Here is a 26,541-nt window from a genome sequence, read left to right as displayed (position 1 = left end):
GGCCACTTGGTTAATAATTGACACCTGCACTTGTATTCATTTATTTAAGCATAGGCTTTATACATACTTTCTGATAAAATGATTGCCAACCATGACACGAAAATGTTTCTGTCCATGTAAACATCTATTCCTAAAATATGTTAAATATGACCCCCCCCTCCCCGCAGGTGAAGAATGATTATGCATTGAGACATGGCGGCTATTCAAGATTTGTGACACTCGTCTCAATTTCGACGTCTACACGATCTACAGCGGACTCCAACGCTGAGCGACCATGTGACCTTGCAGCAAACACGCATTTCGACCTACCACGCTCACATACGGGACTACCACACTCACAGCCGCCCTCCCTCTGACGTTCTAAATGGAACACGGTCTACTGACGATATACCACTTTCAGGCCGACGTAGGCAATATGTATGTGTGCTGTCTGGGATGTTGTTTAATTCCTTTTCCTTATTTTCTGAATAGCTGTAAGATGTAAATATTGTGTTGTTCCTGGAAGCTGTTGCCATAGTGATAACCGAAAGATACCTGTGTTGTCCAATATACACAGGTTGATATCTAGCAAACTCATTCAAAACTGACACTCTCCCGAGCCTGTCTCATCTGGACAGCTGTGTTAACATTCACGCACAGCCTATCCTTGCGCCCACGTCACAGCAGATTAATGAAATGCGTATTTCAATGAAAATAGTTCCAAGAATATATTTTTCAAACAATTAAATGTTAATACAAATGTTGTAATTTCATAGAGTACAAAGTGCTAACCACCCAGCTTTGGAGTAGTTAAGTCTATTTCCCTGCTTTTGAGAGGAGCGGGCTAGTAGATATCCATACAGTTCCAGCAATTGAGCTAAGATAACAATATACTACCTTCAACTTCCTTCAAACTGCATGCAGAGACATACAAATGGTACCCATGGGTTTGTCGGACCCGAGGTAATTAAGAAATTACCCAAAATACTGAAGTTTCCCTTTAAGGATAAGTAAAAAAACAAAGGAAAACAACAAACAAATAGAAAAGATTATGAATTATTGATGTTGTTTTCCCATGCTGATATGAAGAGGGGATAATGAGTTTGGTGCCATTTCAGTGTTGACGACAAAGGAAAACAAGCGAAAGATTAGAAAACATACCAAGGAGTGATTTCTCACTTGAGTGACTGAGAAGACGCTTTCCGTGGCCTCAATCAATCAACACATTCACAGAGTGTTGATTCTCACAGCCAGAGTCATGTGCTGTTGTCGTGTTTTCAGTCTACTGGTTACCCAGCACATGGATCATATTTGGGTCATTCATATTCACAATAGTGTGCAGTGGAATTCTGTCAAGTTGGGAAGTATTGCTCAAGTACTTATTTCCTTTAGATGGAATGTGAGAATTGTCACGGATCACTCCGGGAACTTTCATCACGCACACCTGTCCCCTATTCCCACTGATTAGGATTTGGATAGGATCTATTTTTCTCAATTTCAGCCTGACTGATGTTCCCAAAGTTATCTGCCTGTTACTCAGGCCCAGAAGCCAGGACATGCATATAATTGGTAGCATTGAATATAAAACGCTTTGAAGTTTCTAGAACTGTTCTAAAAATGTATGAGACTATAACACAATTGATATAAAAAAATGTTTTGCTCCCAGGCTCTTATAATGGAAAGCTATGGGTTCTATGTAATTCCAGCTCCAAGATTGCAATTCCTATGGCTTCCACTAGATGTCAACAGTCTTTGGTCATTGTTTCAGGCTTGTTTCTTCAGAAACAAGCAAGAATTTTGAGTTTTTGTACAAAGAGGCCCAGTACAATGGTAGTCTGTTGGCACGCGAGGAAGAGGATGTGCGCTTACTAATTTTACTTTTCTATTGAACATACTGCATTCTTCTTTTGAAATATTATAGTTTATTTACATTTTAGGATACCTGCGGATTAGACAGAAATGTAGTTTGACTTGTTTGAACAAAGTCGAAAACGTCAAGGGGTCTGAATACTTTCCAAATGCACTGTATATCTTGTTAATAAGTAAATAGATGAATACATTTGTAATTGAATTGGATAGATGGAGGGATGAAGAAAGGGAGGGAGGGATAGATGGATGAATGGACATACATTGTATGAAGAAAGGAATGGATGGGTGGGTGGCTGATGGATGGATGAACCATAGAATTATAACTAATTTAATAGGATCTCTGTGGAATTAACTGGCATTTCTGATGAGTGACTCTTTCAACGCGAGATTGATTACTGTAACAAATAGCTTCAGGTTAGTTAATCAAAAAAAATAGTTTAGCCTGTTCCAGAACTTACATTTTCCTAAAGTTGGTGAACTGAGAGGTGAACAAATTCAGGGCTAATCCCAAATGACATTGGAGTTCATCCTTCTAAAACAGACCTCAGATCAGTGATAATCATTCACCTCTCTCCTGGCGGCTCTGTCAGAAACAGCCTGAGGACAGAGACATCAAGTGTCTAAGCTCCTGGGGAGAAAATGGGATAAAACAATGTGAAAATTAGGTCTCAGAGTTTGAATTTTGAAATGGAGTGCATTGTTCATGTTTGTTTAGCTTGCACTTTGAATTATGCATCTCCTTGTACTCCAGTTCAGGGAAATCTATTTACAGGAGTCTGTCTGTAGTGCTGAGTCATCGGAGTCCATTGTTCTTGTTTTCCTAGAAAGGTTATGTAAGCAACAAAGGAGCCTCTTATATAGGTAATACTGTTATGGTTCTGCCTCGGACAAGAGAAGAGGCCTATTAAGATTGTCAACGTTTCTAACGTGGTTTTTCCTATTCTCGCTCCACATTGTCCATTACCGTTGATGTCACAGATTGGCTATGACTGCCATGCGATGTCACATCTCTCCGACAGGTGTAATCTCATCCTATTTGACAAAAGGTTTGGATTTCCATTACGCTGCAAGATCCATTCCCATAAGAATGACAAGTCTGACAATGACAAGGACATAACAAACATCAGCTGTGCGCAGTAGATCACCTGCTGAATGTCAATGAACGGTTGCGATTTAAAATGTATAATCGTCTGAAAATGTATAGAAAATGAAAACCAATGTTCTGAGATCAGAAGCAATATGACTGCCACCTGCTTGCTGCTTTTAACCGTTCGTCGGCACAGTATGTTTTCAAATCAAATCACATTTTATTAGTCACACATGCTCGGAATTCAACAGGTGTAGACCTTACGAGCCCCTACCGGACTGTGCAGTTCCAAAAAATACAGAAAAGAATAAGAGATAAAAGTAACAAGTAATTAAAGAGCAGCAGTAAAAAAATAACAACATATAGAGGGGAGTGCCAGTACAGAGTCAATGTGCGGGGGCACCGGTTAGTTGAGGTAGTATGTACATGTAGGTAGAGTTAATTAAAGTGACTATGCATAGATGACAGAGAGTGGCAGTGGTGTGGAGAGGGGAGGGGAGGGGGGAGGGGGGAGGGCAAAGCGAATAGTCTGGGTAGCCATTTGACTAGATGTTCAGGAGTCTTACGGCTTGGGGGTAGAAGCTGTTTAGAAGCCTCTTGGACCTAGACTTGGTGCTTCGGTACCGCTTGTGTGAGGTAGCAGGGAGAACAGTCTATGACTAGGGTAGCTGGAGTCTTTGACAATTTTTAGGGCCTTCCTCTGACACCGCCTGGTATAGAGGTCCTGGATGGCAAGAAGCTTGGCCCCAGTGATGTACCTGGCCGTTCACACTACCCTCTGCAGTGCTTTGCCTTCGGAGGCCGAGCAGTTGCCATACCAGGCAGTGATGCAACCACTCAGGATGCTCTCGATGGTGAGGCTGTAGAACCTTTTAGGGATCTGAGGACCCATGCCAAATATTTTCAGTCTCCTGAGGGGGAATCGGTTTTGTCGTGCCCACTTCACAACTGTCATGGTGTGCGTGGACCATGTTAGTGATGTGGACACCAAGGAACTTGAAGCTCTCAACCTGCTCCACTGCAGCGCCGTCGATGAGAATGGGAGCCTGCTCAGCCCTCTTTTCCTGTAGTCCACAATCATCTCCTTTGTCTTGATCACGTTGAGGGAGAGGTTGTTGACCTGGCACCACACAGCCAGGTCTCTGAACTCCTCCCTATAGGCTCATTGTCATTGTTGTCGGTGATCAGGCCTACCACTGTTGTGTCATCGGCAAATTTAATGATGGTATTGGAGTCGTGCCTGGCCGTGCAGTCATGAGTGAACAGGGAGTACAGGAGGGGCTGAGCACGCACCCCTGAGGGGCCCGTTTTGAGGATCAGCGTTGCGGATGTGTTGTTACCTACCCTTACCACCTGGAGGCGGCCTGTCAAGAAGACCAGGATCCAATTGCAGAGGGAGGTGTTTAGCTTATTGATGATCTTTGAGGGCACTATGGTGTTGAACGCTGAGCTGTAGTCAATGAATGGCAATCTCACATAGGGCAGTGTGGAGTGCAATAGAGACAGCATCATCTGTGGATGTGTTGGGGCGGAATGCAAATTGGATTGGGTATAGGGTTTCTGGGATGATGTTGATGTGAGCAATGACCAGCCTTTCAAAGCACTTCATTGCTACAGACGTCAGTGCTACGGGTCTGTAATCATTTAGGCAGGTTACCTTAGTATTCTTGGGAACAGGCAATATGGTGGTCTGCTTAAAACATGTTGGTATTACAGACTCAGATAGGGAGAGGTTGAAAATGTCAGTGAAGACACTTGCTAGTTGGTCAGTGCATGCTCGCAGTACACGTCCTGGTAATCCGTCTGGCCCTGTGGCCTTGTGAATGTTGACCTGTCTAAAGGTCTTACTCATATCGGATGCGGAGAGCGTGTTCACACAGTCTTCCGGTACAGCTGGTGCTCTCATGCCCGTTTCAGTGTTATTTGCCTCGAAGTGAGCATAGAAGTAGTTTAGCACGTCTGGTAGACTCGTGTCACTGGGCAGCTCTCAGCTGTGCTTCCCTTTGTAGTTTGTAATGGTTTGCAGGCCCTACCACATCTGACGAGTGTCAGAGCAGTGTAGAACGACTCGATCTTAGTCCTGAATTGACGCTTTGCCTGTTTGATGGTTCATCGGAAGCTGCCTGTAATCCATGGCTTCTGGTTAGGGTATGTACGTACGGTAACTGTGGGGACGATGTCATCGATGCAATTATTGATTTAACCAATGACAGATGTGTTGTACTCCTCAATTATTGGAGGAATCCCGGAACATATTCCAGTCTGTGCTAGCAAAAAAGTCCTGTAGCTTAGCATCTGCTTCATCTGAACATTTTTTTATTGATCGAGTCACTGGTGCTTCCTGCTTTAGTTTTTGCTTGTAAGCAGGAATCAGGAGGATGGAATTATGGTCAGATTTGCCAAATGGAGGGCGAGGGAGAGCTTTGTACGCAACTCTGTGTGTGGAGTATGGGTGGTCCAGAGTTATTTTCCCTCTGGTTGCACATTTAACATGCTGGCTTCCAGGTTAAGCATTTGGGTGTGAAGAAGTGGGTGTTAGACTAAGCCCAAGGGGAGCATCATCATTTGCAGATTTTTGGGGGTATTTTATCCCCTTTTTCTCCCCAATTTCAATCTTGTCTCATCGCTGCAACTCCCAAACGGGCTCGGGAGGCGAAGGTCAAGTCATGTGTCATGACTTGACCAGCCAAACTGCGCTTCTTACCACCCGCCTGCTTAAAACCTCTCTGGGATAGGTGGGACGCTTGCGTCCCACTTGGCCAATAGCCGGGGAAAATGTAGAGCGCCAAATTAAAAAAAAAAAGATATAAAATCAAACTTTCATTAAATCACACATATAAGATACCAAATTAATTAAAGCTACACTCGTTGTGAATCCAGCCAACATGTCAGATTTCAAAAACGCTTTTCGGCGAAAGCATAAGATGCTATTATCTGATGATAGCACGACAGTTTACAAAGAGAGTGTAGCATATTTCAACCCTGCAGGCGCAACACAAAACGCAGAAATAAAATATAAATCATGCCTTACCTTTGACGAATTTCTTTTGTTGGCACTCCAATATGTCCCATAAACATCAGAAATTGTCATTTTGTTTGATTAATTCCATCCATATATGTCCAAAATGTCAATTTATTTGGCGCGTTTGATTCAGAAAAAAACAGCTTCCAATTTGCGCAACGTCACTACAAAATATCTCAAACATTACCTCTAAACTTTGCCAAAACATTTCAAACTACTTTTGTAATACAACATAAGGTATTTGTAAACGTTAATAATCGATCAAATTGAAGACGGGTCTATCTGTTTTCAATACAGGAGGTCAACAAACTAACGCTACTTTTCTAGTCTTGCGCAACTCTCAAACATTACACATAACGTTACAATGATTCCAGATGGCGGTTCTTCTTCATTGCACAAAGGAATAACCTCAACCTATTTCCAAAGACTGGTGACATCCAGAGGAAGCTGTAGGAACTGTAAACAGGTTAATTAGAAATCTAGTATCCCAATAAAAATTCATTGAACAGACGATGACCAAAAAAAAAAAAATCTGAATGGTTAGTCCTCGGGTTTTGCCTGCTACATAAGTTCTGTGATACTCACAGACATGATTCAAACAGTTTTAGAAACTTCAGAGTGTTTTCTATCCAAATATACTAATAATATGTATATCTTATATTCTGGGGATGAGTAGAAGGAAGTTGAAATTGGGCATGCTATCCAAAAGTGAAAATGCTGCCCCCTATCCTAGAGAAGTTAACCCGGTAGCCAGCCGCCCCAATGTCTCGGAGTACTGACGACTGAGGTCAGCCTGCAGGCACCCAGCCTGCCAAAAGGAGTCGCTAGAGAGTGATGAGCCAAGTAAAATCCCCACGGCCAAACCCTCCCTTAACCCGGACGACGCTGGGCCAATTCTGCGCCGCCCGATCAAGGCCTGTTGTTATACAGCCCAGGATTGAACCCGGGTCTGTAGTGACGCCTCTAGCACTGCACTTCACAGTGCCTTAGACCTCTGTGCCATTTGGGAGTCAGACACACAACTTAAACAGAATGAGCCTTTGGATCTTATTAAGGGCACAAATTGTGCCGGATTAGGGAGTTCTGCTGCTTGTCTGATGCACTTCAAAGAGAATTGAGTTGCCTGGCTGAAGCATGATTTGATTCACCAGCATGGTCATTTCACTGTCTCTGATGAGTGAGAGACTGATGTGTGAATGGAGTCTGAACATGGCTGAGAGATGGAAAGATAATATTTAGAGACAGTTGCGGATAAAGAGGTGAAGAGATGGAAAAAATAAAAGAAAGAGGTAGATAGACAGTGGTGTCCTGGCTGTGAGAGATGTGTGCCTGAAAAGAGCAGAATGAGAGAGTGTGGTCTGCCTATCACCTGAGGACTCCAGGACAGCCAGGGATGCCCTGCCAGCACCATCTCACAGTGACACCAGGAAGCGCTTGGTATGCCTCCGCTCTTTATTCCTCCATATGCTTCGTATCACTCAATGCCTCTCTATATTAATACAAAAAAATGTTTTCACTGAAATATTATTTTCTGTCTGAAGCCGAAGAAGACACGAAATTCAAAAGCTAATTTCACCTATACACTAACAAGGCTTCATAAGCAGCCTGCCTACTGCTAGAGTGCTGTAGCTTTATTAATCTAATGCACTTCAACAACAGATGTTGTCATATGTTGGCCCTCTCCGGCCTATAGGTCACCAGGCTGCTCATTATGACGCACACCTACGCATCATCAGACTCACCTGGACTCCATCACTTCCCTGATTACCTTCCTTATATATGTCACTACCTTTGGTTCCTTCCCCAGGCATTACTGTTCTGTTTCAGTTTTATGTCTGTGCCTTGTTCATGTGTTTTTGTTTTGAATTACAGTTGAAGTCGGAAGTTTACATACACCTTAGCCAAATACATTTAAGCTCAGTTTTCACATTTCCTGACATTTAATCCTAGTAAAAAGTCCCTGTCTTAGGTCAGTTTGGATCACTACTTTATTTTAAGAATGTAAAAATGTCAGAATATTAGTAGAGTGATTTATTTCAGCTTTTATTTCATCACATTCCCAGTGGGTCAGAAGTTTACATACACTCAATTAGTATTTGGTAGCATTGTCTTTAAATTGTTTAACTTGGGTCAAACGTTTTGGGTAGCCTTCCACAAGCTTCCCACAATAAGTTGGGTGAATTTTGGCAAGTTGCAACTGAATCAGGTTTGTAGGCCTCCTTGCTCGCACACGCTTTTTCAGTTCTGCCCACAAATTTTCGATATGAATGAGGTCAGGGCTTTGTGATGGCCACTCCAATAGCTTGACTTTGTGTGCTTAAGCCATTTTGCCACAACTTTGGAAGTATGCTTGGGGTCATTGTCCAGTTGAAAGACCCATTTGCGACCAAGCTTTAACTTCTCTGGGATAAGTGGGACGGTAGCGTCCCACCTAACCAACAACCAGTGAAATTGCAGGGCGCCAAGTTCAAAACAACAGAAATCTCATAATAAAAATTCCTCAAACATACAAGTATTATACACCATTTTAAAGATAAACTTCTCGTTAATCCAGCCAAAGTGGATTTACGGCGAAAGCACACCTTGCGATTATGTTAGCTCAGTACATAGCCACAGAAAAACACAGCCATTTTTAAAGAGAGGAGTAACAAAAAGCAGAAATAGAGATAAAATGTATTACTAACCTTTGATGATCTTCATCAGATGACACTCATAGGATTTCATGTTACACAGTACATGTATGTTTTGTTAGGAAAAAATCGGAGTTTAGGTGGGACGCTACTGTCTCACTTGGCCAAAAGCCAGAGAAAATGCAGCGCAACAAATTCTAAATAAAATACTATAAAAATCAAACTTTCAATAAATCACACATGAAAAATACCAAATTAAAGCTAAACTGGTTGTGAATCCAGCCAACATGTCAGAATTCAAATAGGCTTTTCGGCAAAAGCAACCGATGCTATTATTTGAGTTAGCACCATTGTAAACAAAGTGAGATAAGCATATTTCAACCCTGCAGGCGCGACACAAAACGCAGAAATAAAAATATAATTCATGCCTTACCTTTGACGAGCTTCTGTTGTTGGCACTCCAATATGTCCCATAAACATCACAAATGGTCCTTTTGTTTGATTAATTCCGTCAATATATATCCAAAATATCCATTTATTTGGCGCGTTTGATCCAGAAAAACACCGGTTCCAACTCGTGAAACATGACTACAAAATATCTCAAAAGTTACCTGTAAACTTTGCCAAAACATTTCAAACTACTTTGGTAATACAACTTTAGGTATTTTTTTACGTAAATAATCAATAAAATTGAAGACGGGATAATCTGTGTTCAATACAGGATTAAAACAATCTGTAGCATGCTTTCTGGTCACGCGCCTCTATCCAACAGTACACAACAAGTGACCCCGATTCAAAATGGCCGTACTTCTTCATTACACAAAGGAAAAACCCTCAACTAATTTCTAAAGACTGTTGACATCCAGTGGAAGCGGTAGGAACTGCAAGGGCAATTCGAAATCTGTATTCCCAATGAAAATCCATTGAAAAGAGAGTGACCTCAAAAAAAAAAACTGAATGGTTTCGCCTGCTAAATAAGTTATGTTATACTCACAGACATGATTCAAACAGTTTTAGAAACTTCAGAGTGTTTCCTATCCAAATATACTAACAATATGCACATCTTATCTTCTGGGGATGAGTAGCTGGCAGTTGAATTTGGGTATGCTTTTCATCCAAACATGAAAATGCTGCCCCCTATCCTAGAGAAGTTAACTTCCTGACTGATGTCTTGAGATGTTGCTTCTATATATCCACATAATTTTTCTTTCTCATGATGCCATCTATTTTGTGAATTGCACCAGTCCCTCCTGCAGCAAAACAGCCCCACAACATGATGCTGCTACCCCCGTGTTTCACGGTTGGGATGGTGTTCTTCGAATTGCAAGCCTACCCCTTTTACCTTCAAACATAACAATTGTCATATGGCCAAACAGTTCTATTTTTGTTTCATCAGACCAGAGGACATTTCTCCAAAAAGTACGATCTTTGTCCCCATGTGCAGTTGAAAACTGTAGTCTGGCTTTTTTTATGGAGGTTTTGGACCAGTGGCTTCTTCCTTGCTGAGCGGACTTTCAAGTTATGTGGATATAGATACTTTTGTACCTGTTTCCTCCAGCATCTTCACAAGGTCCTTTGCTGTTGTTCTGGGATTGATTTACAAAGTACTTTCATCTCTCGGAGACAGAATGAATTCCCAATAGGCATAACCAACCATAGCAACAGTAAATATTAGGCCATAGCACTGGTACAGAAATAAACAGTCATGTCCACTCCCCAGACAGGTGCATGTCTAATGGTGTCTAATGACACAGATGCACATATGAAGTGCACTATTCTCGCTGACTCCTCAGAAATGAACACACATGTTCTGGAAAATTCGCAATATAACCCTCCTCTAAAGCTTAAGTCCCAAACATTCAAGTATGTTCCTGTACAAGTGAGAAGGGAAGCACCTATGTTTCCAAGGAGACAACCTGCCACCCTTAATCCTTAGCAACTTCCTTTCACCTCGACGGCTGTTGGTGTTGCTAGGACCACTTCGTAGGGACCCTCCTGCCTTGGCTCGTTCCACTTCCTCCGTAACACTCGGATGTAGACCTGGTCCCCTGGGATCCCCGCACGTGGAACCTCTGGTCCTTGAATGGGACAAAATTCACCCAACTTATTGTGGGAAGCTTATGGAAGGCTACCTGAAACCTTTGACCCAAGTTAAACAATTCAAAGGCAATGCTACCAAATGCACTCAATTAGTATGTAAACTTCTGACCGAATGGGAATGTGAAGAAAGAAATAAAAACTCTAATAAATAATTCTCTACTATTATTCTGACATTTCACATTCTTAAAATTAAGTGGTGATCCTAACTGACCTAAAACACGGGAATTATTATTTGGATTAAATGTCAGGAATTGTGAAAAACTGAGTGTAAATGTATTTGGCTAAGGTGTATGTAAACTTCCGACTTCAACTGTAAATATATAGCTATTTACTCAAAACAGTGACTGAGTTTCCAGAATCATAAAGAATGCAGCTTTCGAAAATAAATTATTTGAATTATTGATATATTGACTCCACATTCAAAGATGCATTCTTGCAGTCCAAAATTTTTAAGTAATCCCAGAAATACAGTTAACATGTTCTCAATCATTTTTGGGGGCGTATTTTTACATAAATGAGTGATAAGATGTGATTGTGCAGATACTAATATAAACACTAGATAGCTAAGTTACAGATTCCATTATTATTGCTGAGATAAATAATCAGCTAATACAATTCTTGGGGGTTTATTTTTGGGTGTGTAAGTATATTTCTCATAATGTGAAGGGACATCCACAGGCAGCTTTATGAGTGGTAGGCCTACTGTATGATGAATGGCCTAGCAGTGTTACTAACGGTTGAGTGTTGCGTTCAGGAGGAATTGGAGCTCTGGAACTGTTCCAGTCAGGTAGAGGTTAGAGATGTGTTGTGAGTGTGGGGAAAGGAACTGTCAGTGCAGAGGATGGTGCTAAAATGGAGATCCTTTCCCTACCCAAATGTACTCTCTCGTCTATGGCTACGCTCTCCCTTTCTCACTCCACGCTTTCTCCTTTTCTCCTTACTCTCTTGCTCAATCTTTCACGCTTCCTTACTGTCATTCCATGCTCTCTTTTTCTCTCTCCTTTCCTCCAACTCTGCCATGTTGCCAGCCTATTGCTCCCTTATCTGAGTGAAGGCAAAAGATGAAAGAGAAAAGGAGCTGCATGGTGAAATAATAGAAGCGACCCTCCATCCCCAGTCCCGTTACTCGAAACCCCAAGACCCCAGCCCGGAGTGACAGCCACTCAAGTGGCGGTGGTTGTTTGTGTGTGTGTGTGTGTGTGTGTTTGCATGAGTGTATGTTTGTGTGCGTGCAAGCGTGTGTGTGAGACAGTGCTGGGCTGGTCTAGGCAGAGCTGGCCACATTGTTGTCAGAGCCTTGGGGTCTGCCTGTCAGACCAAGCACTTGTCCTGACGGCTCCTTGGGGGTTCACGTCAGCACATGCTACAGACTGTCTCTCTCGTACAGCTTTTGTTTGAGAAGTGCTGATGATGTAGTTATCAATATGGCCTAAGAATTACCTTTCCAGGTGACTGATTATGAATTGTCGTTGTAATGTGTGATTTTTAGTGTCATTATACATAAGAATTTGTATGAGGAAATCTGGAAAATCTGAAAGCATTTTTAATATAGGAACATTGTGCTTTGTGCAGAGGCAATGTCCTGGGCTGTTATAGCCTCCAGCGATGTGTTTGGTTTTCACTTAATGTATTTCCGCTCTGCAGACTGTCTCAGTGGCAGATCAAGTAATATATCTGAACCCAGTGTGACTGTCTATCTGCCAGTGTTAACAGACGGCTAGTAGCGGAAGCTTCCGTAGCCTAGTGTCCTTGATGAACCAAATCTAAACTATTCGGTTTCACCAAAATAATGTTTCCAGTCAAGAGGCATATTCAGTATCTCTAGGAACAATACTTACGATTCGACATGTTGAATATATCCTTCGCTATCAAATAAGCTTTTAAAACACGTTCTTATCCAGGGTCTCCCATTTTCCGCCTATGGGCTGTCAATGTAGTCCATTCTAGATCACGCAGTCATGTGAGAGTAAGCTACAACGTAATCTCCCACTTCTACCAGCGGAAAATGGGAAACTTTGGTTAAAAACGTGTTTAAAACGCTTATTTGATAGCAAAGGACAAATTCAAGATAATAGGGAATCAACTAAATGTATTGAAAATGTATTAATTTGCCCAAGTTTATTGTAAGACTTGAACAGAATGCATCAGTGATTCTGATTAGGCAACAAGAATGCCCATCTGTTTGTGTGCGGTGTATGCGCCTACCACTTTGTGTAGCAGCTAGCGATAATGCTGTCTTTTGGTATATGGAAAGGCTTTCCCAAAAACCTTCTCAATTAAATGTAAACTACTAGGTAGCCTATGCTTACCTGGCTGCATGATGTCATGATAATTTTCATCAATTCAGTGGGTATTTGTTTTGGTTTTTGTTTTCAAACCTAACACAGTCCAAAAACGAAACAAATCATAATCATTGCTCAGAATAGAGCTTGCAAAAAACAAAAAAAGGCAGACATTCTTGGCAATGATGAACATACCACCACAGCTGAACAACAGCCTCTTGCTAAGTTTGCACATGAATTAAAAAGGTAAATACACCCCCCACCCCCCCAAATATCCCACATTTTTCCAAGACCTCAAAAGCAGTCAACTGGTATGGGTTAACAAACTATAGTTTTGGCAAGTCGGTTAGGACATCTACTTTGTGCATTACACAAGTAATTTTTAGAACAATTGTTTACAGACAGATTATTTCACAGTATCCCAATTCCAGTGGGTCAGAAGTTTATCATACACTAAGTTGACTGCGCCTTTAACTTCTTTGGGGTACCCCCCCTTCTTCTCAATTTCCGCCTAAAGACATACCCTAATCTAACTGCCTGTAGCTCAGGCACAGAAGCAAGGATATGCATATTCTTGGTATCCTTTGAAAGGAAATACTCTGAATTTTGTGGAAATGTGAATGTAGGAGAATATAACACAATAGATCTGGTAGAAGAAATACAAGGAAATAAACATACGTTTTCTGTTTTTTATTGTTGCTGCATCATCTTTCAAATGACCAAGAACAGCCAAACATACATATAGGATGCTGTGGATGATTTGAATGAAGAACATGAGATGGCAACAATAGCTGAGCAAAGTTTTAACAGATAACTTCAAAAATGAGCGAGCTACATGACATTGAGCATGAAGTCACCCAGGTGTCCCACACAAATGTACCCAAATGTACCCAAGTGGCCGAATTGGTACAGTGATACATTTTGAAGGAAATAACTATATACAAAATACTTAAATGCTATTCTAACACACCCCCCCCAAAAAAATACACTGCTCAAAAAAATAAAGGGAACACTTAAACACAATGTAACTCCAAGTCAATCACACTTCTGTGAAATCAAACTGTCCACAGGAAGCAACACTGATTGACAATAAATTGCACATGCTGTTGTGCAAATGGAATAGACAAAAGGTGGAAATTATAGGCAATTAGCAAGACACCCCCAATAAAGGAGTGGTTCTGCAGGTGGTGACCACAGACCACTTCTCAGTTCCTATGCTTCCTGGCTGATGTTTTGGTGACTTTTGAATGCTGGCGGTGCTTTCACTCTAGTGGTAGCATGAGAGGGAGTCTACAACCCACACAAGTGGCTCAGGTAGTGCAGCTCATCCAGGATGGCACATCAATGCGAGCTGTGGCAAGAAGGTTTGCTGTGTTTGTCAGCGTAGTGTCCAGAGCATGGAGGCGCTACCAGGAGACAGGCCAGTACATCAGGAGACGTGGAGGAGGCCGTAGGAGGGCAACAACCCAGCAGCAGGACCGCTACCTCCGCCTTTGTGCAAGGAGGAGCACTGCCAGAGCCCTGCAAAATGACCTCCTACGTTTTGATAAACGAATGTTTCGTTTATCAAAACGAACATTCACTGTGTAGTTAGGACACTTGGCATTGCCACCAGAGGAAGATCTTCAATGGTGAGCGATTTATTTTATTGTTATTTCTGACTTTCGTGACGCTAATGCTTGGTTGGAAAATGCTAGTAATACTTGTGTGTGCGGGGCGCCGTCCTCAGAAAATCACATGTTTGCTTTTGCAGTAAACCTTTTAGAAATCTGACACAGCGGCTGGATTAATAAGACGTTCATCTTTTAAATGATGTAAGATACATGTATTTACAAGAATGTTTAATACAACGAATGGTGTATTTAAAATGTTATCTCTCTGCACTTTCACCGGATGTTGGCCTGGTGGGACGTTAGCGTCTCACCTACCCTAGAGAAGTTAAACAGCTTGGGAAATATCATTGCTTGAGAAGCTTCTGATAGGCTAATTGACATCATTTGAGTCAATTGGAGGTGTACCTATGGATGTATTTCAAGGCCTATCTTCAAACTCAGTGCTTCTTTGCTTGACATCATGGGAAAATCAAAAATCAGCCAAGACCTCAGAAGAAACATTGTAGACCTCCAAAAGTCTGGCTCATCCTTGGGAGCAATTTCCAAATGCCTGAAGATACCACGTTCATCTGTACAAACAATAGTACGCAAGTATAAACACCATGGGACCACGCAGCCGTCAAACCACTCAGGAAGGAGACTCGTACTGTCTCTTAGAAATTAACTTACTTTGGTGCGAAAAGTGCAACTCAATCCCAGAACAACAGCAAAGTACCTTGTGAAGATGCTGGAGGAAACGGGTACAAAGGTATCTATATCCACAGGCAAACGAGTCCCTTATTGACATAACCTGACAGGACGTTTGGCAAGGAATAAGCCACCGCTCTAGAACCGCCATAAAAAAGCCAGACTATGGTTTGCAACTGCACATGGCGACAAAGATCGTACTTTTTGGAGAAATGTCCTCTGGTCTGGTGAAACAAAAATAGAACTGTTTTCCATAATGACCATCATTATGTTTGTAGGAAAGAGGGGGAGGCTTGCAAGCCGAAGAAAATCATCCCAACCGTGAAGCACTGGGGTGGCAGCAGCATGTTGTGGGGGTGCTTTGCTACAAGAGGGACTGGTGCACTTCACAAAATAGATGGCATCAATAGGGAGGAAAATTATGTGGATATATTGAAGCAACATCTTAAGACATCAGTCAGGAAGTTAAAGCTTGGACGCAAATGGGTCTTCCAAATGGACAATGACCCCAAGCGTACTTCCAAAGTTGTGGAAAAATGGCTTTAAGGACAACAAAGTCAAGATATTGGAGTGGCCATCACAAAGCCCTGACCTCAATCCAATAGAACATTTGTGGGCAGAACTGAAAAGCATGTGCAAGCAAGGAAGCCTACAAACCTGACTCAGTTACACCAGCTCTGTCAGGAGGACAGAGTGGGCAACAAGTGAGATACCACTGTGGCACAAGGAAGGTGGTTTTCCACTAGGAGGGACATTATGCATGAAGAAGTTGTAAGAAGTACGACGGAGACTTGAGGACTATGAAAGAAGAAAGAAAAGGGGAAAGACAGGAGTGATCTGGGGGTTATTTAGAAAACGGGAAGTGCACGGAGCTGTGTGTATGAACTGTGCGGGATGGGAGTACAAAGAGCCAGATGAGGTCTGGGAAACACATATAACATGCCGAAAGACAATTCTCAGATATAGAAGAAAAGGAGAAGACAAAGAAAGACACCAAACTACAGATGGCTCAGCTGGTTTTCTACCAAGGGATATCCCCACATCCACAACCATATGCAACCTGAGGGCCGCCGAGAGGAAAAGAAGCAGGTCACCCGCGGAGTGGTGGAGGTGGAGAACGAGCCCGGAGAAGAGGCCGTGGAAGAGGAAACTCAGACTTTCATCTGCTATACCTGCAACCTGGCCACACGTCCCGTTTATGTCCCCAGAAAGGCTGCTTTGTATGTGGCCAACCTGGTCATTTTCAGAGAGATTGCGCAAACGCTCAGGGCAACCCAGAACCAACAGATCATGGACCCTGATTGAGTGCCCCTCCACACACAACGGCGCAAAACCCAGGGTTCTGACGAGACGAAGAAGAGGAAGTTGAGATAAAGACAGAAGATAGTGCAAATCTTGTGCCACAGTTGGTGAAACTGCTCTTCTCTTCTCATCAGTCGTCCATGGTGCAAGTTCAGATAGACGGTAAGTGGATTGACTTTCTATGCGATACAGGGGCAACCATATCAGTTATTAATGCGAAATCATGTTATTACTGGGGATGGCTGGCTACTGCAGAGCCCGCCTGCCTGACTATGCTGAAATAGTCACAAGCTTGAAGGGGAGCATTTATGGTCTTCAAATGACCGCACAGGGTCCTAATATTTGGAATGAGGATGCAGAATAAGCTATGGTTTCTTTAAAGCAAATGTTGACTGTTTAACCATATCTGGGTTTGCCAGACCATTCCAAACATTTTAATTTGATTGTGGGTGAGAAAGGGGGTAATATGTCTGCTGTTCTTATGCAAGAACATGGAGCTCAGCAAAGACCAGCAGGATACTATTCTAAGCATTTGGATCCAGTAGATGGGGATGGTTTGTTGTCTTAGAGCGGTTGCTATGGCAACTTAGGTTGTGTTGGCTTGTGCTGATTTTGTTGCAATGAGGTAAACTTTGTAGCAGAACAGGGGGTTTGGTCAAGACGTTTACACAGATCAGACACGGACAGAGTATGATTAGCTCGCTTTCAAGGGTGTTTATTTAAATAATAAATCAAAAAAGAAAAGGATAAGTCTCCCCCATGAGACCCTCTCCGGGATACCGTCTTCTGGGCTCCGGGTCTTGCTGTATCCTGTCGGGCACAAAAACTGAACTCCTCATACCTCTGCAACCGCCCCCAACTACACGGGAGTCCTTTCTTCCCCCTGCTCTCCCTTGTGTGCTGCCCTTCTGGCAGCTTTATGGGCCTTGCACAGCTGATAAGCAATCAGCCCTTGATTACTCACCAGCTCCCAATCAGCCCCAATTAGTCCTGGCCGGAGAGCCCGTTAAGACCTGGCACGTCCAGCAGATGGAGCCATCACCTCGTGATGTATACTCCGTCTGTCATCAGGCCTCGACGAGTCTCCCCCTGGTGGCTGACCTGCTGTACGCCACAACTTGTAGATTAAATTTGCAGAGCTTGCCCTAACTTGTCTGATGTCCCTCTGTCTAATCGGGACTTGATATTCTTGGCTGATGGCTCCGCTTAAAAACACTCAAAAAGTGGAACCATTAGTGGCATACTCAGTGGTTACTTCCTTTTCTGTTGTTGGATCTGCTAGACTACCATCACATCTCTCTGCCCAGGCGGCTGAATTGCTGACATTAACTAGAGCATGACTGCTGGCTAAGGATAAATAAGTTACTATCTATACTGATAGTCGTTCTAAATTCTGTGTCATGTATGATGTTGGCATGCTGTTGAAACAGTTTTTTTTTGTGTTTTTTTACTGGGAAAGCTACTGGGAAACACATTGCATCCCATGTGTTGGTGAATAATCTCTTGCTGGCTATTTGTCTGTCCTCTGAAGTTACTGCGATAAAATGTCCAGTTCACACTAATGGCACTGATGAAATTTCTTTAGGAAATTCTGGAGCTAATGCTGTAGCAAAAGCCACTGCTGTGTCATTGTTTCTCCTCTTTTAAAGATGCCGAATGAGCTTAATTAACCCTTTCTGTCAAACTAATATTTCTCTTTAACAAGACTCTGCTCCTTCCAAGGGGAAGGTTTCCTGTAAATCCACGCTCGGTGGTGCAAGGAATCTGGGTGGGCCCTCCACCTTTACTGTTCTTCCTCACTAGTGTTTTCCATACATGTGTAACTTGACGCATGGTAAGGACCATGTGTCAAAAGGGGGGTGATAGATGATAATGATAAGACAATATTGGCATGCACCTGGTTTTTCATCTTCTGCAAAACATTATTGCGACAGATGTATTATCTGTCTCAATAACAACATTGCCAGAGCCATTTCTGTGGCTACATTGGCCCATCCAAGACCTGAGGGTCTGTTTGAACATGTGATGATAGACTTTATTGAAATAAGCCCATGCCAGGGATATAATCACTGCCTTGTAGTTATTGACATGTTATCCAAATGGGTAGAAGCTTTTCCCTGTAGAGCAGCAAATGCAAACACAGTGGCTGAATGTCTACTGAGAAAAATAATTCCAAGATGGGGTTTGGCATCCAAATTATCCTAAAACAATGGCTCCCACTTTGTGCATTTGGTAATATACATTTAGACAGAAGCATTGGGGGTGAATCAATCAATAAAGGGGAAGCTAAATAACTTAATGAAGGAAATTAACCTGTCATGGGTGAAATGCTTGCCCCTGGCTCTGATGTACATGAGAGGAAGGAACCATGACGGGATTGGCCCCACATGAGGTACTTGCAGGTCGACCTATGAGAATGACTAACACTCCTTTTCCACAGAACAGAATAGCGATGAAGAACGATGGAACTAAATTATGAATAATATACTAACTTGCGCATTCAGATGTAGCGATACGTTGGGTGGGTAAATAGTAAATACACGTTTTTTCTGAGTTGTTCTCCCTTTATGGATCATTTGATAAGAGTTAAGGTTAAAGCATTATATGACTGTCTAAATGCTTATGGAATTTTCTAAAGAATATAATGATACATTAGAGAAAATTGCCCTTAAGGCCTGAAAATGTATTTTTTTGTAGTAAGAGATAAGTTGCTATATTTATTGAATAGATGCTTTCCCCTAACAGTTACAGTAAATTAAGATGGAATCAAAGCCAAATTAAGGTTTCCATTAAACAAATTATTTTTGCGGAGCTAATGTGACGTAGTAAAGTAATTTAAATATGTTGCATGAGAAAAGATCATTTGTTTTTATTACAAGGGCAATATCTGGTTTAGAGTTAATGGATGTTGATTGAATTGGTTAGACTGCTATGATAGATCCTTTTTCCACATGTGGAAATCTCTGTGGAGAGACAATTGACTGAACTTTAAGGCTATTTTCTGGTAAATTGTGTCGGTATAATGTGTCAGATATTAACTTCTACTTCATCACCATCCGGGAGCATCCTCATCAGTAAAAAGCTGACTAGCATAGCCTAGCATAGCGCCACAAGTAAATACTAGCATATAAATATCATGAAATCACAAGTCCAATACAGCAAATGAAAGATACACATCTTGTGAATCCAGACATCATTTCCGATTTTTTAAATGTTTTACAGCGAAAACACAATATGTATTTCTATTAGCTAACCACAATAGCAAAAGACTCAACCGCATATTTTCACCATTTCTTTATGGTGAAAAAAATAGAGAATAGAGATATAATTAGTCACTAACCAAGAAACAACTTCATCAGATGACAGTCTTATAACATGTTACACAATACATTTATGTTTTGTTCGAAAAATGTGCATATTTGAGGTATAAATCATAGTTTTACATTCTAGCTACAATCAAAAATATCACCAAAGCAGCCAGAATAATTACAGAGAGCAACGTGAAATACCTAAATACTCATCATAAAACATTTATTAAAAATACATGGTGTACAGCAAATGAAAGATAAACATCTTGTGAATCCAGCCAATATTTCTAATTTTTTAAGTGTTTTACAGCGAAAACACAATATAGCATTATATTAGCTTACCACAATAGTCAAACACACAACCGCATTTATTCACCGCATAGATAGCATTCGCAAAAAACAGCAAAAGATATAAAATGAATCACTACCCTTTGGACAACTTCATCAGATGACAGACTTATAACATCATGTTACACAATACATATATGTTTTGTTCGAAAATTTGCATATTTAGAGGTACAACTCGTGGTTTTACATTGTGAATACGTAGCCAAAATGCACAAAATTCTCCGGAGATAGTTTGGACAGTCACCTAATCTAATCAAAGAACTCATCATAAACTTTACTAAAAAATACATGTTGGACAGCAAATGAAAGATACACTAGTTCTTAATGCAATCGCCATGTTAGATTTTTAAAAAGAACTTTACCATAACAAACAGCTTACGTTATAGCGAGACAGCGCCCGCAATAAGGGCGGAAAATAGGACTAAACATTTTCCACAGAAATACGAAATAACATCATAAATGGTTCCTACTTTTGCTGAGCTTCCATCAGAATCTTGTACAAGGAGTCCTTGGTCCAGAATAATCGTTGTTTGGTTTTAGAATGTCCTCTTCTCCTGTCGAATTAGCAACCATAGCTAGCCATGTGGCGCAAACGTGCCCAACTTCACCTGACGCAAAGAAAAGAAAATTCCAAAACTCGCAATAAACGTTCAATAAACTGATACAACTTGGTTAAAAAAAACTACTTTATGATGTTTTTATCACATCTATCAAATAAAATCAGAGCCGGAGATATCTGCCGTGTATACCGAAAGCTTTTCAGAAGGCAATCTGGGGTTCCTTCTCGCGCTTTCGAAGACAATGAAATTTCCAGACACGTCATTCCAAAAGCTCTTGTTCGACCTCAGATCAAGCTAGACACCCCATTCCACCTCCCACTGCCTGTTGACATCTAGTGGAAGGCGTATGAAGTGCATGTATATCCATAGATTTCAGGCAAATTAATAGGAAGGCCCTGGAACAGAGCCTCGATTTCAGATTTTTCACTTCCTGTCAGGAAGTTTGCGGCAAAATGAGTTCTGTTTTACTCACAGATATAATTCAAACGGTTTTAGAAACTTGAGAGTGTTTTCTATCCAATAGTAATAATAATATGCATATTGTACGAGCTAGAATAGAGTACGAGGGAGTTTAATTTGGGCACGATTTTTTCCAAAGTGAAAACAGCGCCCCCCTATTGAGAAAAGGTTTTAAGACTACAGACCGTTAAAAATGCGTTATTTGCAAAATTTGTTTGTCATTTCAAAAGCATTGGGTCTTTGTTACTGACTGTTTCTGATTGCGTTTTCAAATATTGCCATGTTTTTTTTTCTTTAGAAAGTTATAGCAGCTATTGTTTTGTTTTAAGATTTAAACTGGATGATTTTACAGCTTGCTTAGTTCGATTTTGCATGACTCTTAATCGCCTGATAGAATAGGCTACTTAGGTGTTAATATGTTTTTGACATATTGAGTGGACTATTTCCTTTGTGGGTTTTCACGGGTTAGTGTCGAGGTATCTTAAAGGGGAACAAATGTAATTTTCTGAAGTTTTTATTTTCAGAGTTTTAATTGAATACATTTAAAAAATTAATGAGAAATGTAAACATGGGATACGAAATGTATGAAATGTTTTACTGTTCCAAAACTCTCATTTTGCTGGTATGCTGGTTGACAGGGGTGAGGCATTGAAATTGGGACTCTGATCCTGAGATCCTGAGAGTGAACCTGATCCTAATCCATTACTAAATTATATTTTCAAAATTTCCACCATGCTGACCATTATTATTGTGCCAGGTGCCAGTGTGACGATTGTCCTGTGTGTTGTAATGAAGCTTGCGTGCTATGTGACAAAGAGATGATTGTTGTATTTGCGCTACATTCCCTTGTGAACCAAAATTATTGATTGTAATGTTTGTGATGGAGGTTTTTACCTCCAATGGGGAAGTGAAAGGAATTTTATAACATCCGTACATTACCATTCTACCTGCGATTACAAAAGTACAATGATTCATGTTTTGCTTTAGTTTGAGATTAAGAATCAGTGATAGACCTTGCAAGTGCATTGAAAAGGTCAACTGTACAACGTCATATGTCTGTGTGTTGAAACTATACTTTGGGTAACAGATGGATAAAGGGAACCAAGTTTGCCTGTTGTTCCAGTCTTACTTCTGCTAGCACATGATAGCAATAACACAATGAGCTGAACTCCGCCTAGCAGAGACATCTTTGTATTAGCAACTATGAATTATGAGCTTATATGGTATTCAAGTTAAGGGACATCACCCCAGGCGGGGAGAATCAAAAGGGAAAACACCATCTTTTGTGCTGTGTGTTACTTGCAAATGACTGTAGGCATATACTCTGGGTTGCAATCTGGCTTGCAATCCTTATTAAACAAGCTAACCTCTGATCAAAGAAGTTTCTTGTGGTTGCTTGTGTGGACATAGGGCAGAATACCCTTACACAGGGCTACAGGCAGACAGGACGGACAACTGATCATCCTCGCAGTAGCAGACCACGTGTAACAACACCTGCACAGGATCGGTACTTCCGAACATCACACCTGCGGGACAGGTACAGGATGGCAACAACAACTGCCAGAGTTACACCAAGAATGCACAATCCCTCCATCAGTGCTCAGACTGTCCGCAATAGGCTGAGAGAGGCTGGACTGAGGGCTTGTAGGCCTGTTGTAAGGCAGGTCCTCACCAGACATCACCGGCAACAACAGGCACAAATCCACCGTCACTGGACCAGACAGGATTGGCAAAAAGTGCTCTTCACTGATGAGTCACTGTTTTGTCTCACCAGGGGCGATGGTTGGAAATCGCATTTATCGTCGAAGGAATGAGCGTTACACTGAGGCCTGTACTCTGGAGCGGGATCGATTTGGAGGTGGAGGGTCCGTCATGGTCTGGGGCGGTCTGTCACAGCATCATCGGACTGAGCTTGTTGTCATTGCAGGCAATCTCAACGCTGTGCGTTACAGGGAAGACATCCTCCTCTCTCATGTGGTACCCTTCCTGCAGGCTCATCCTGACATGACCCTCCAGCATGACAATGCCACCAGCCATTCTGCTTGTTCTCTGCGTGATTTCCTGCAAGACAGGAATGTCAGTGTTCTGCCATGGCCAGCGAAGAGCCCGGATCTCAATCCCATTGAGCACATCTGGGACCTGTTGGATCGGAGGGTGAGGGCTAGGGCCATTCCCTCCAGAAATATCCGGGAACTTGCAGATCCGTTGGTGGAAGAGTGGGGTAACATCTCACAGCATGAACTGGCAAATCTCGTCCAGTCCATGAGGAGGAGATGCACTGCAGTACTTAATGCAGCTGGTGGCCACACCAGATACTGACTGTTACTTTTGATTTTGACTCCCCCTTTTTTCAGGGACACATTATCCCATTTATGTTAGTCACATGTCAGTGGAACTTGTTCAGTTTATGTCTCAGTTGGTGATTCTTGTTATGTTCATACAAATATTTACACGTTAAGTTTGCTGAAAATAAAAGCAGTTTACAGTGAGAGGACGTTTCTTTTTTTGCTGAGTTTATGAAAAGAGCTTTTCCTCATTTGAATGCTAGTTGTGGTTACTGTCTGGGCAGATATTTTCATCACTGTCACAGTCAGCCCTGGTTGGCATGGTCCGCAGTGAAAGACAGGTTTTAAAGTGGACTAACGGAAAGCCTTTGTTTCACTGGGAGAGAACAAGGTCAGGTCTGACAGGTCCCTGGGCGGCTAGGGAGAGAGAGGCTGGAGGAAGCTGCGGGGCAAGCAGGCTAACCTCTTGGTACTCAATGGTACACTCAAATGGCACACAATTCCATGTATAGTGCACTACTTTGACCAGGGCAAAGTAGTGCACTATGTAGGGAATAGGGTTTCATTTTGGACGCAAAACGACATGAATGTTACAGAGCAGTGAGGCTTTTCTGTGAGGCTTTTCTGGGGGAAAGCCAACTCAACTACATGACTCTGCCCAATGGATTTTTTAAACTTTTGTCCATTGACTGGTCAGTTGAGGTAAAGGGCTTCAACTTGAACAGGAAACATGTGTTTAAATGATGCTCAAGAGCTTTTGTATAATTTCAGCCAGTAGTTTTGAAAGTAGTGCTCACGAGCCAAAATGGGTCCAAATATACTGTATATAACTTTTTGTAATTTGTATGATGTTAATAATTCAAATTCATACAATATGTTACAAATGTGTAAGTTTTTAAGATCCCAGATGGCATCTTTAACTGTTAAGTGTAAAAACGTGTTAAGTCCAGTAGCAAAAATCCTCTTCAATGTTCCAAACATAGTGTTTGTTAGAGTGCTAGTTTGCTGTCCAAACCGTCAAAGAAGAACTAAAATCATAGTATTACTGTAACTAGATCTTGTGGTCCTGTAGAACAATGAGGCTTGCATCACCAGGATTGTGGGTTTGATTCCAGCTGGGGCTACCCATACGAAAATGAATGTATTGTGAAAGACAGAGCTAATGCGGTGGATTTGTGTCTCTTCCTCAGATTCACAGAGTTCCTGGAGCCCTTTGAGAGAGTGATCCAGCCAGAGGAGCTGTGGCTCTACAAAAATCCCTTGGTGGAGTCGGACCACATCCCCAAGAGGGTCATGTTCGTAAGTGACACACACACACAAACACACACACTAACCACAAGGCCACTGAGTTTGTTCTTTCATGTATTAGTGCTATCTTGATGAGGATTCTGTTATACTGTAAGGTCATGTAGAAACACATAGCAATTTTTATTTTATTTTATTATTTTATTATTATTTTTTGCTAGCTAGCCAGCGTTAGCTAGCTAAGAGTACAGTAACTTGAAATTATAATGACTGACAAAATTTGAAATGTGTAATATCTGAAAATGTAGCTAGCTAGACTCTTACCCATATACAATGATGGACGCTTCTCCCTCTGTCACAGATGCCATGGTTGCCCTTAGTTTGAGATGTAATCCGGAGACAGGTGTTTCAGTCTGCATATTTGCAATCAAACACCAGAATTTTCTCCATCTCCTTAGTTTTCATACTCTAATTCCATTGATTTCAAGTGGAGAGCAACACTTACGCAGTTCTACTATGTGATATCTTTAACCCACTGTTCCTAGACCTTCAATGAAAATAAGAATTTGTTCTTAACTTCTCTAGGATAGGGGGCAGCATTTTCACTTTTGGATAAATAGCGTGCCCAATTTCAACTTCCTTCTACTCATCCCTAGAATTTAAGATATGCATACTATTAGTAGATTTGGATAGAAAACACTCTGAAGTTTCTAAAACTGTTTGAAGCATGTCTGTGAGTATCACAGAATTTATGTAGCAGGCTAAACCCTGAGGACTAACCATTCCTATTTTCTTTCTATTGAAGTCACTGTCTGTTCAATGAATTTTCATTGGGATACTAGATTTCTAATGAACCTGTTTGCAGTTCCTACCGCTTCCACTGGATGTCATCAGTCTTTGGAAATAGGTTGAGGTTATTCCTTTGTGCAATGAAGAAGAACGGCCATCTGGAATCAGTGTAACGTTATGTGTACTGTTTGAGAGTTGCGCAAGACTAGAAAAGTATCGTTAGTTTGTTGTCATCCTGTATTGAAAACAGATAGACCCGTCTTCAATTTGATCGATTATTAACGTTTAGAAATACCTTAAGTTGTATTACAAAAGTAGTTTGAAATGTTTTGAAAAAGTTTAGAGGTAATTTTTTAGATATTTTGTAGTGACGTTGCGCAAATTGGAAGCAGTTTTTTTCTGGATCAAACGCGCCAAATAAATTGACATTTTGGACATATATGGATGGAATTAATCAAACAAAATGACAATTTCTGATGTTTATGGGACATATTGGAGTGCCAACAAAAGAAATTCGTCAAAGGTAAGGCATGATTTATATTTTATTTCTGCGTTTTGTGTTGCGCCTGCAGGCTTGAAATATGCTACACTCTCTTTGTTTATTGTTGTGCTATCATCAGATAATAGCATCTTATGCTTTCGCTGAAAAGCCTTTTTGAAATCTGACATGTTGGCTGGATTCACAACGAGTGTAGCTTTAATTTGGTATCTTATATGTGTGATTTAATGAAAGTTTGATTTTATACAATTTTTTTAAATTTGGCGCTCTACATTTTCCCTGGGCAAGCGTCCCACGTATCCCAGAGAGGTTAACTGACTTGCCTCGTTAAATAAAGGTAAAATATATATATATATATATATTTTTAACAATATTAGCCTATCACTTGTGAATTATATATTATCACTTGTGAATGATTCCCAGCATAAATAACATTTTTTTGCAACTTTTTCTAATCATAGTCACACACCTCATGTA

General features: G+C 41.3%; 1 protein-coding gene across 1 annotated transcript in view; it reads left to right on the top strand.

Annotated features, from left to right (window-relative positions):
* Positions 1 to 26,541, top strand: part of plpp4 (phospholipid phosphatase 4) — a 111,671-nt gene that overhangs the window by 9,985 nt on the left and 75,145 nt on the right. Inside the window, exon 2 of the mRNA XM_071392574.1 lies at positions 24,722 to 24,830. Coding sequence (XP_071248675.1) covers positions 24,722 to 24,830 — 109 coding nt within the window. The remainder of the gene's footprint in view (positions 1 to 24,721; positions 24,831 to 26,541) is intronic.

The sequence above is a fragment of the Salvelinus alpinus genome, chromosome 3, assembly GCF_045679555.1.
Source record: "Salvelinus alpinus chromosome 3, SLU_Salpinus.1, whole genome shotgun sequence".
Lineage (NCBI taxonomy): Eukaryota > Metazoa > Chordata > Actinopteri > Salmoniformes > Salmonidae > Salvelinus > Salvelinus alpinus.
The sequence above is the reverse complement of the archived record's forward strand: the minus strand, read 5'-3'. Positions and strand labels throughout refer to the sequence as shown.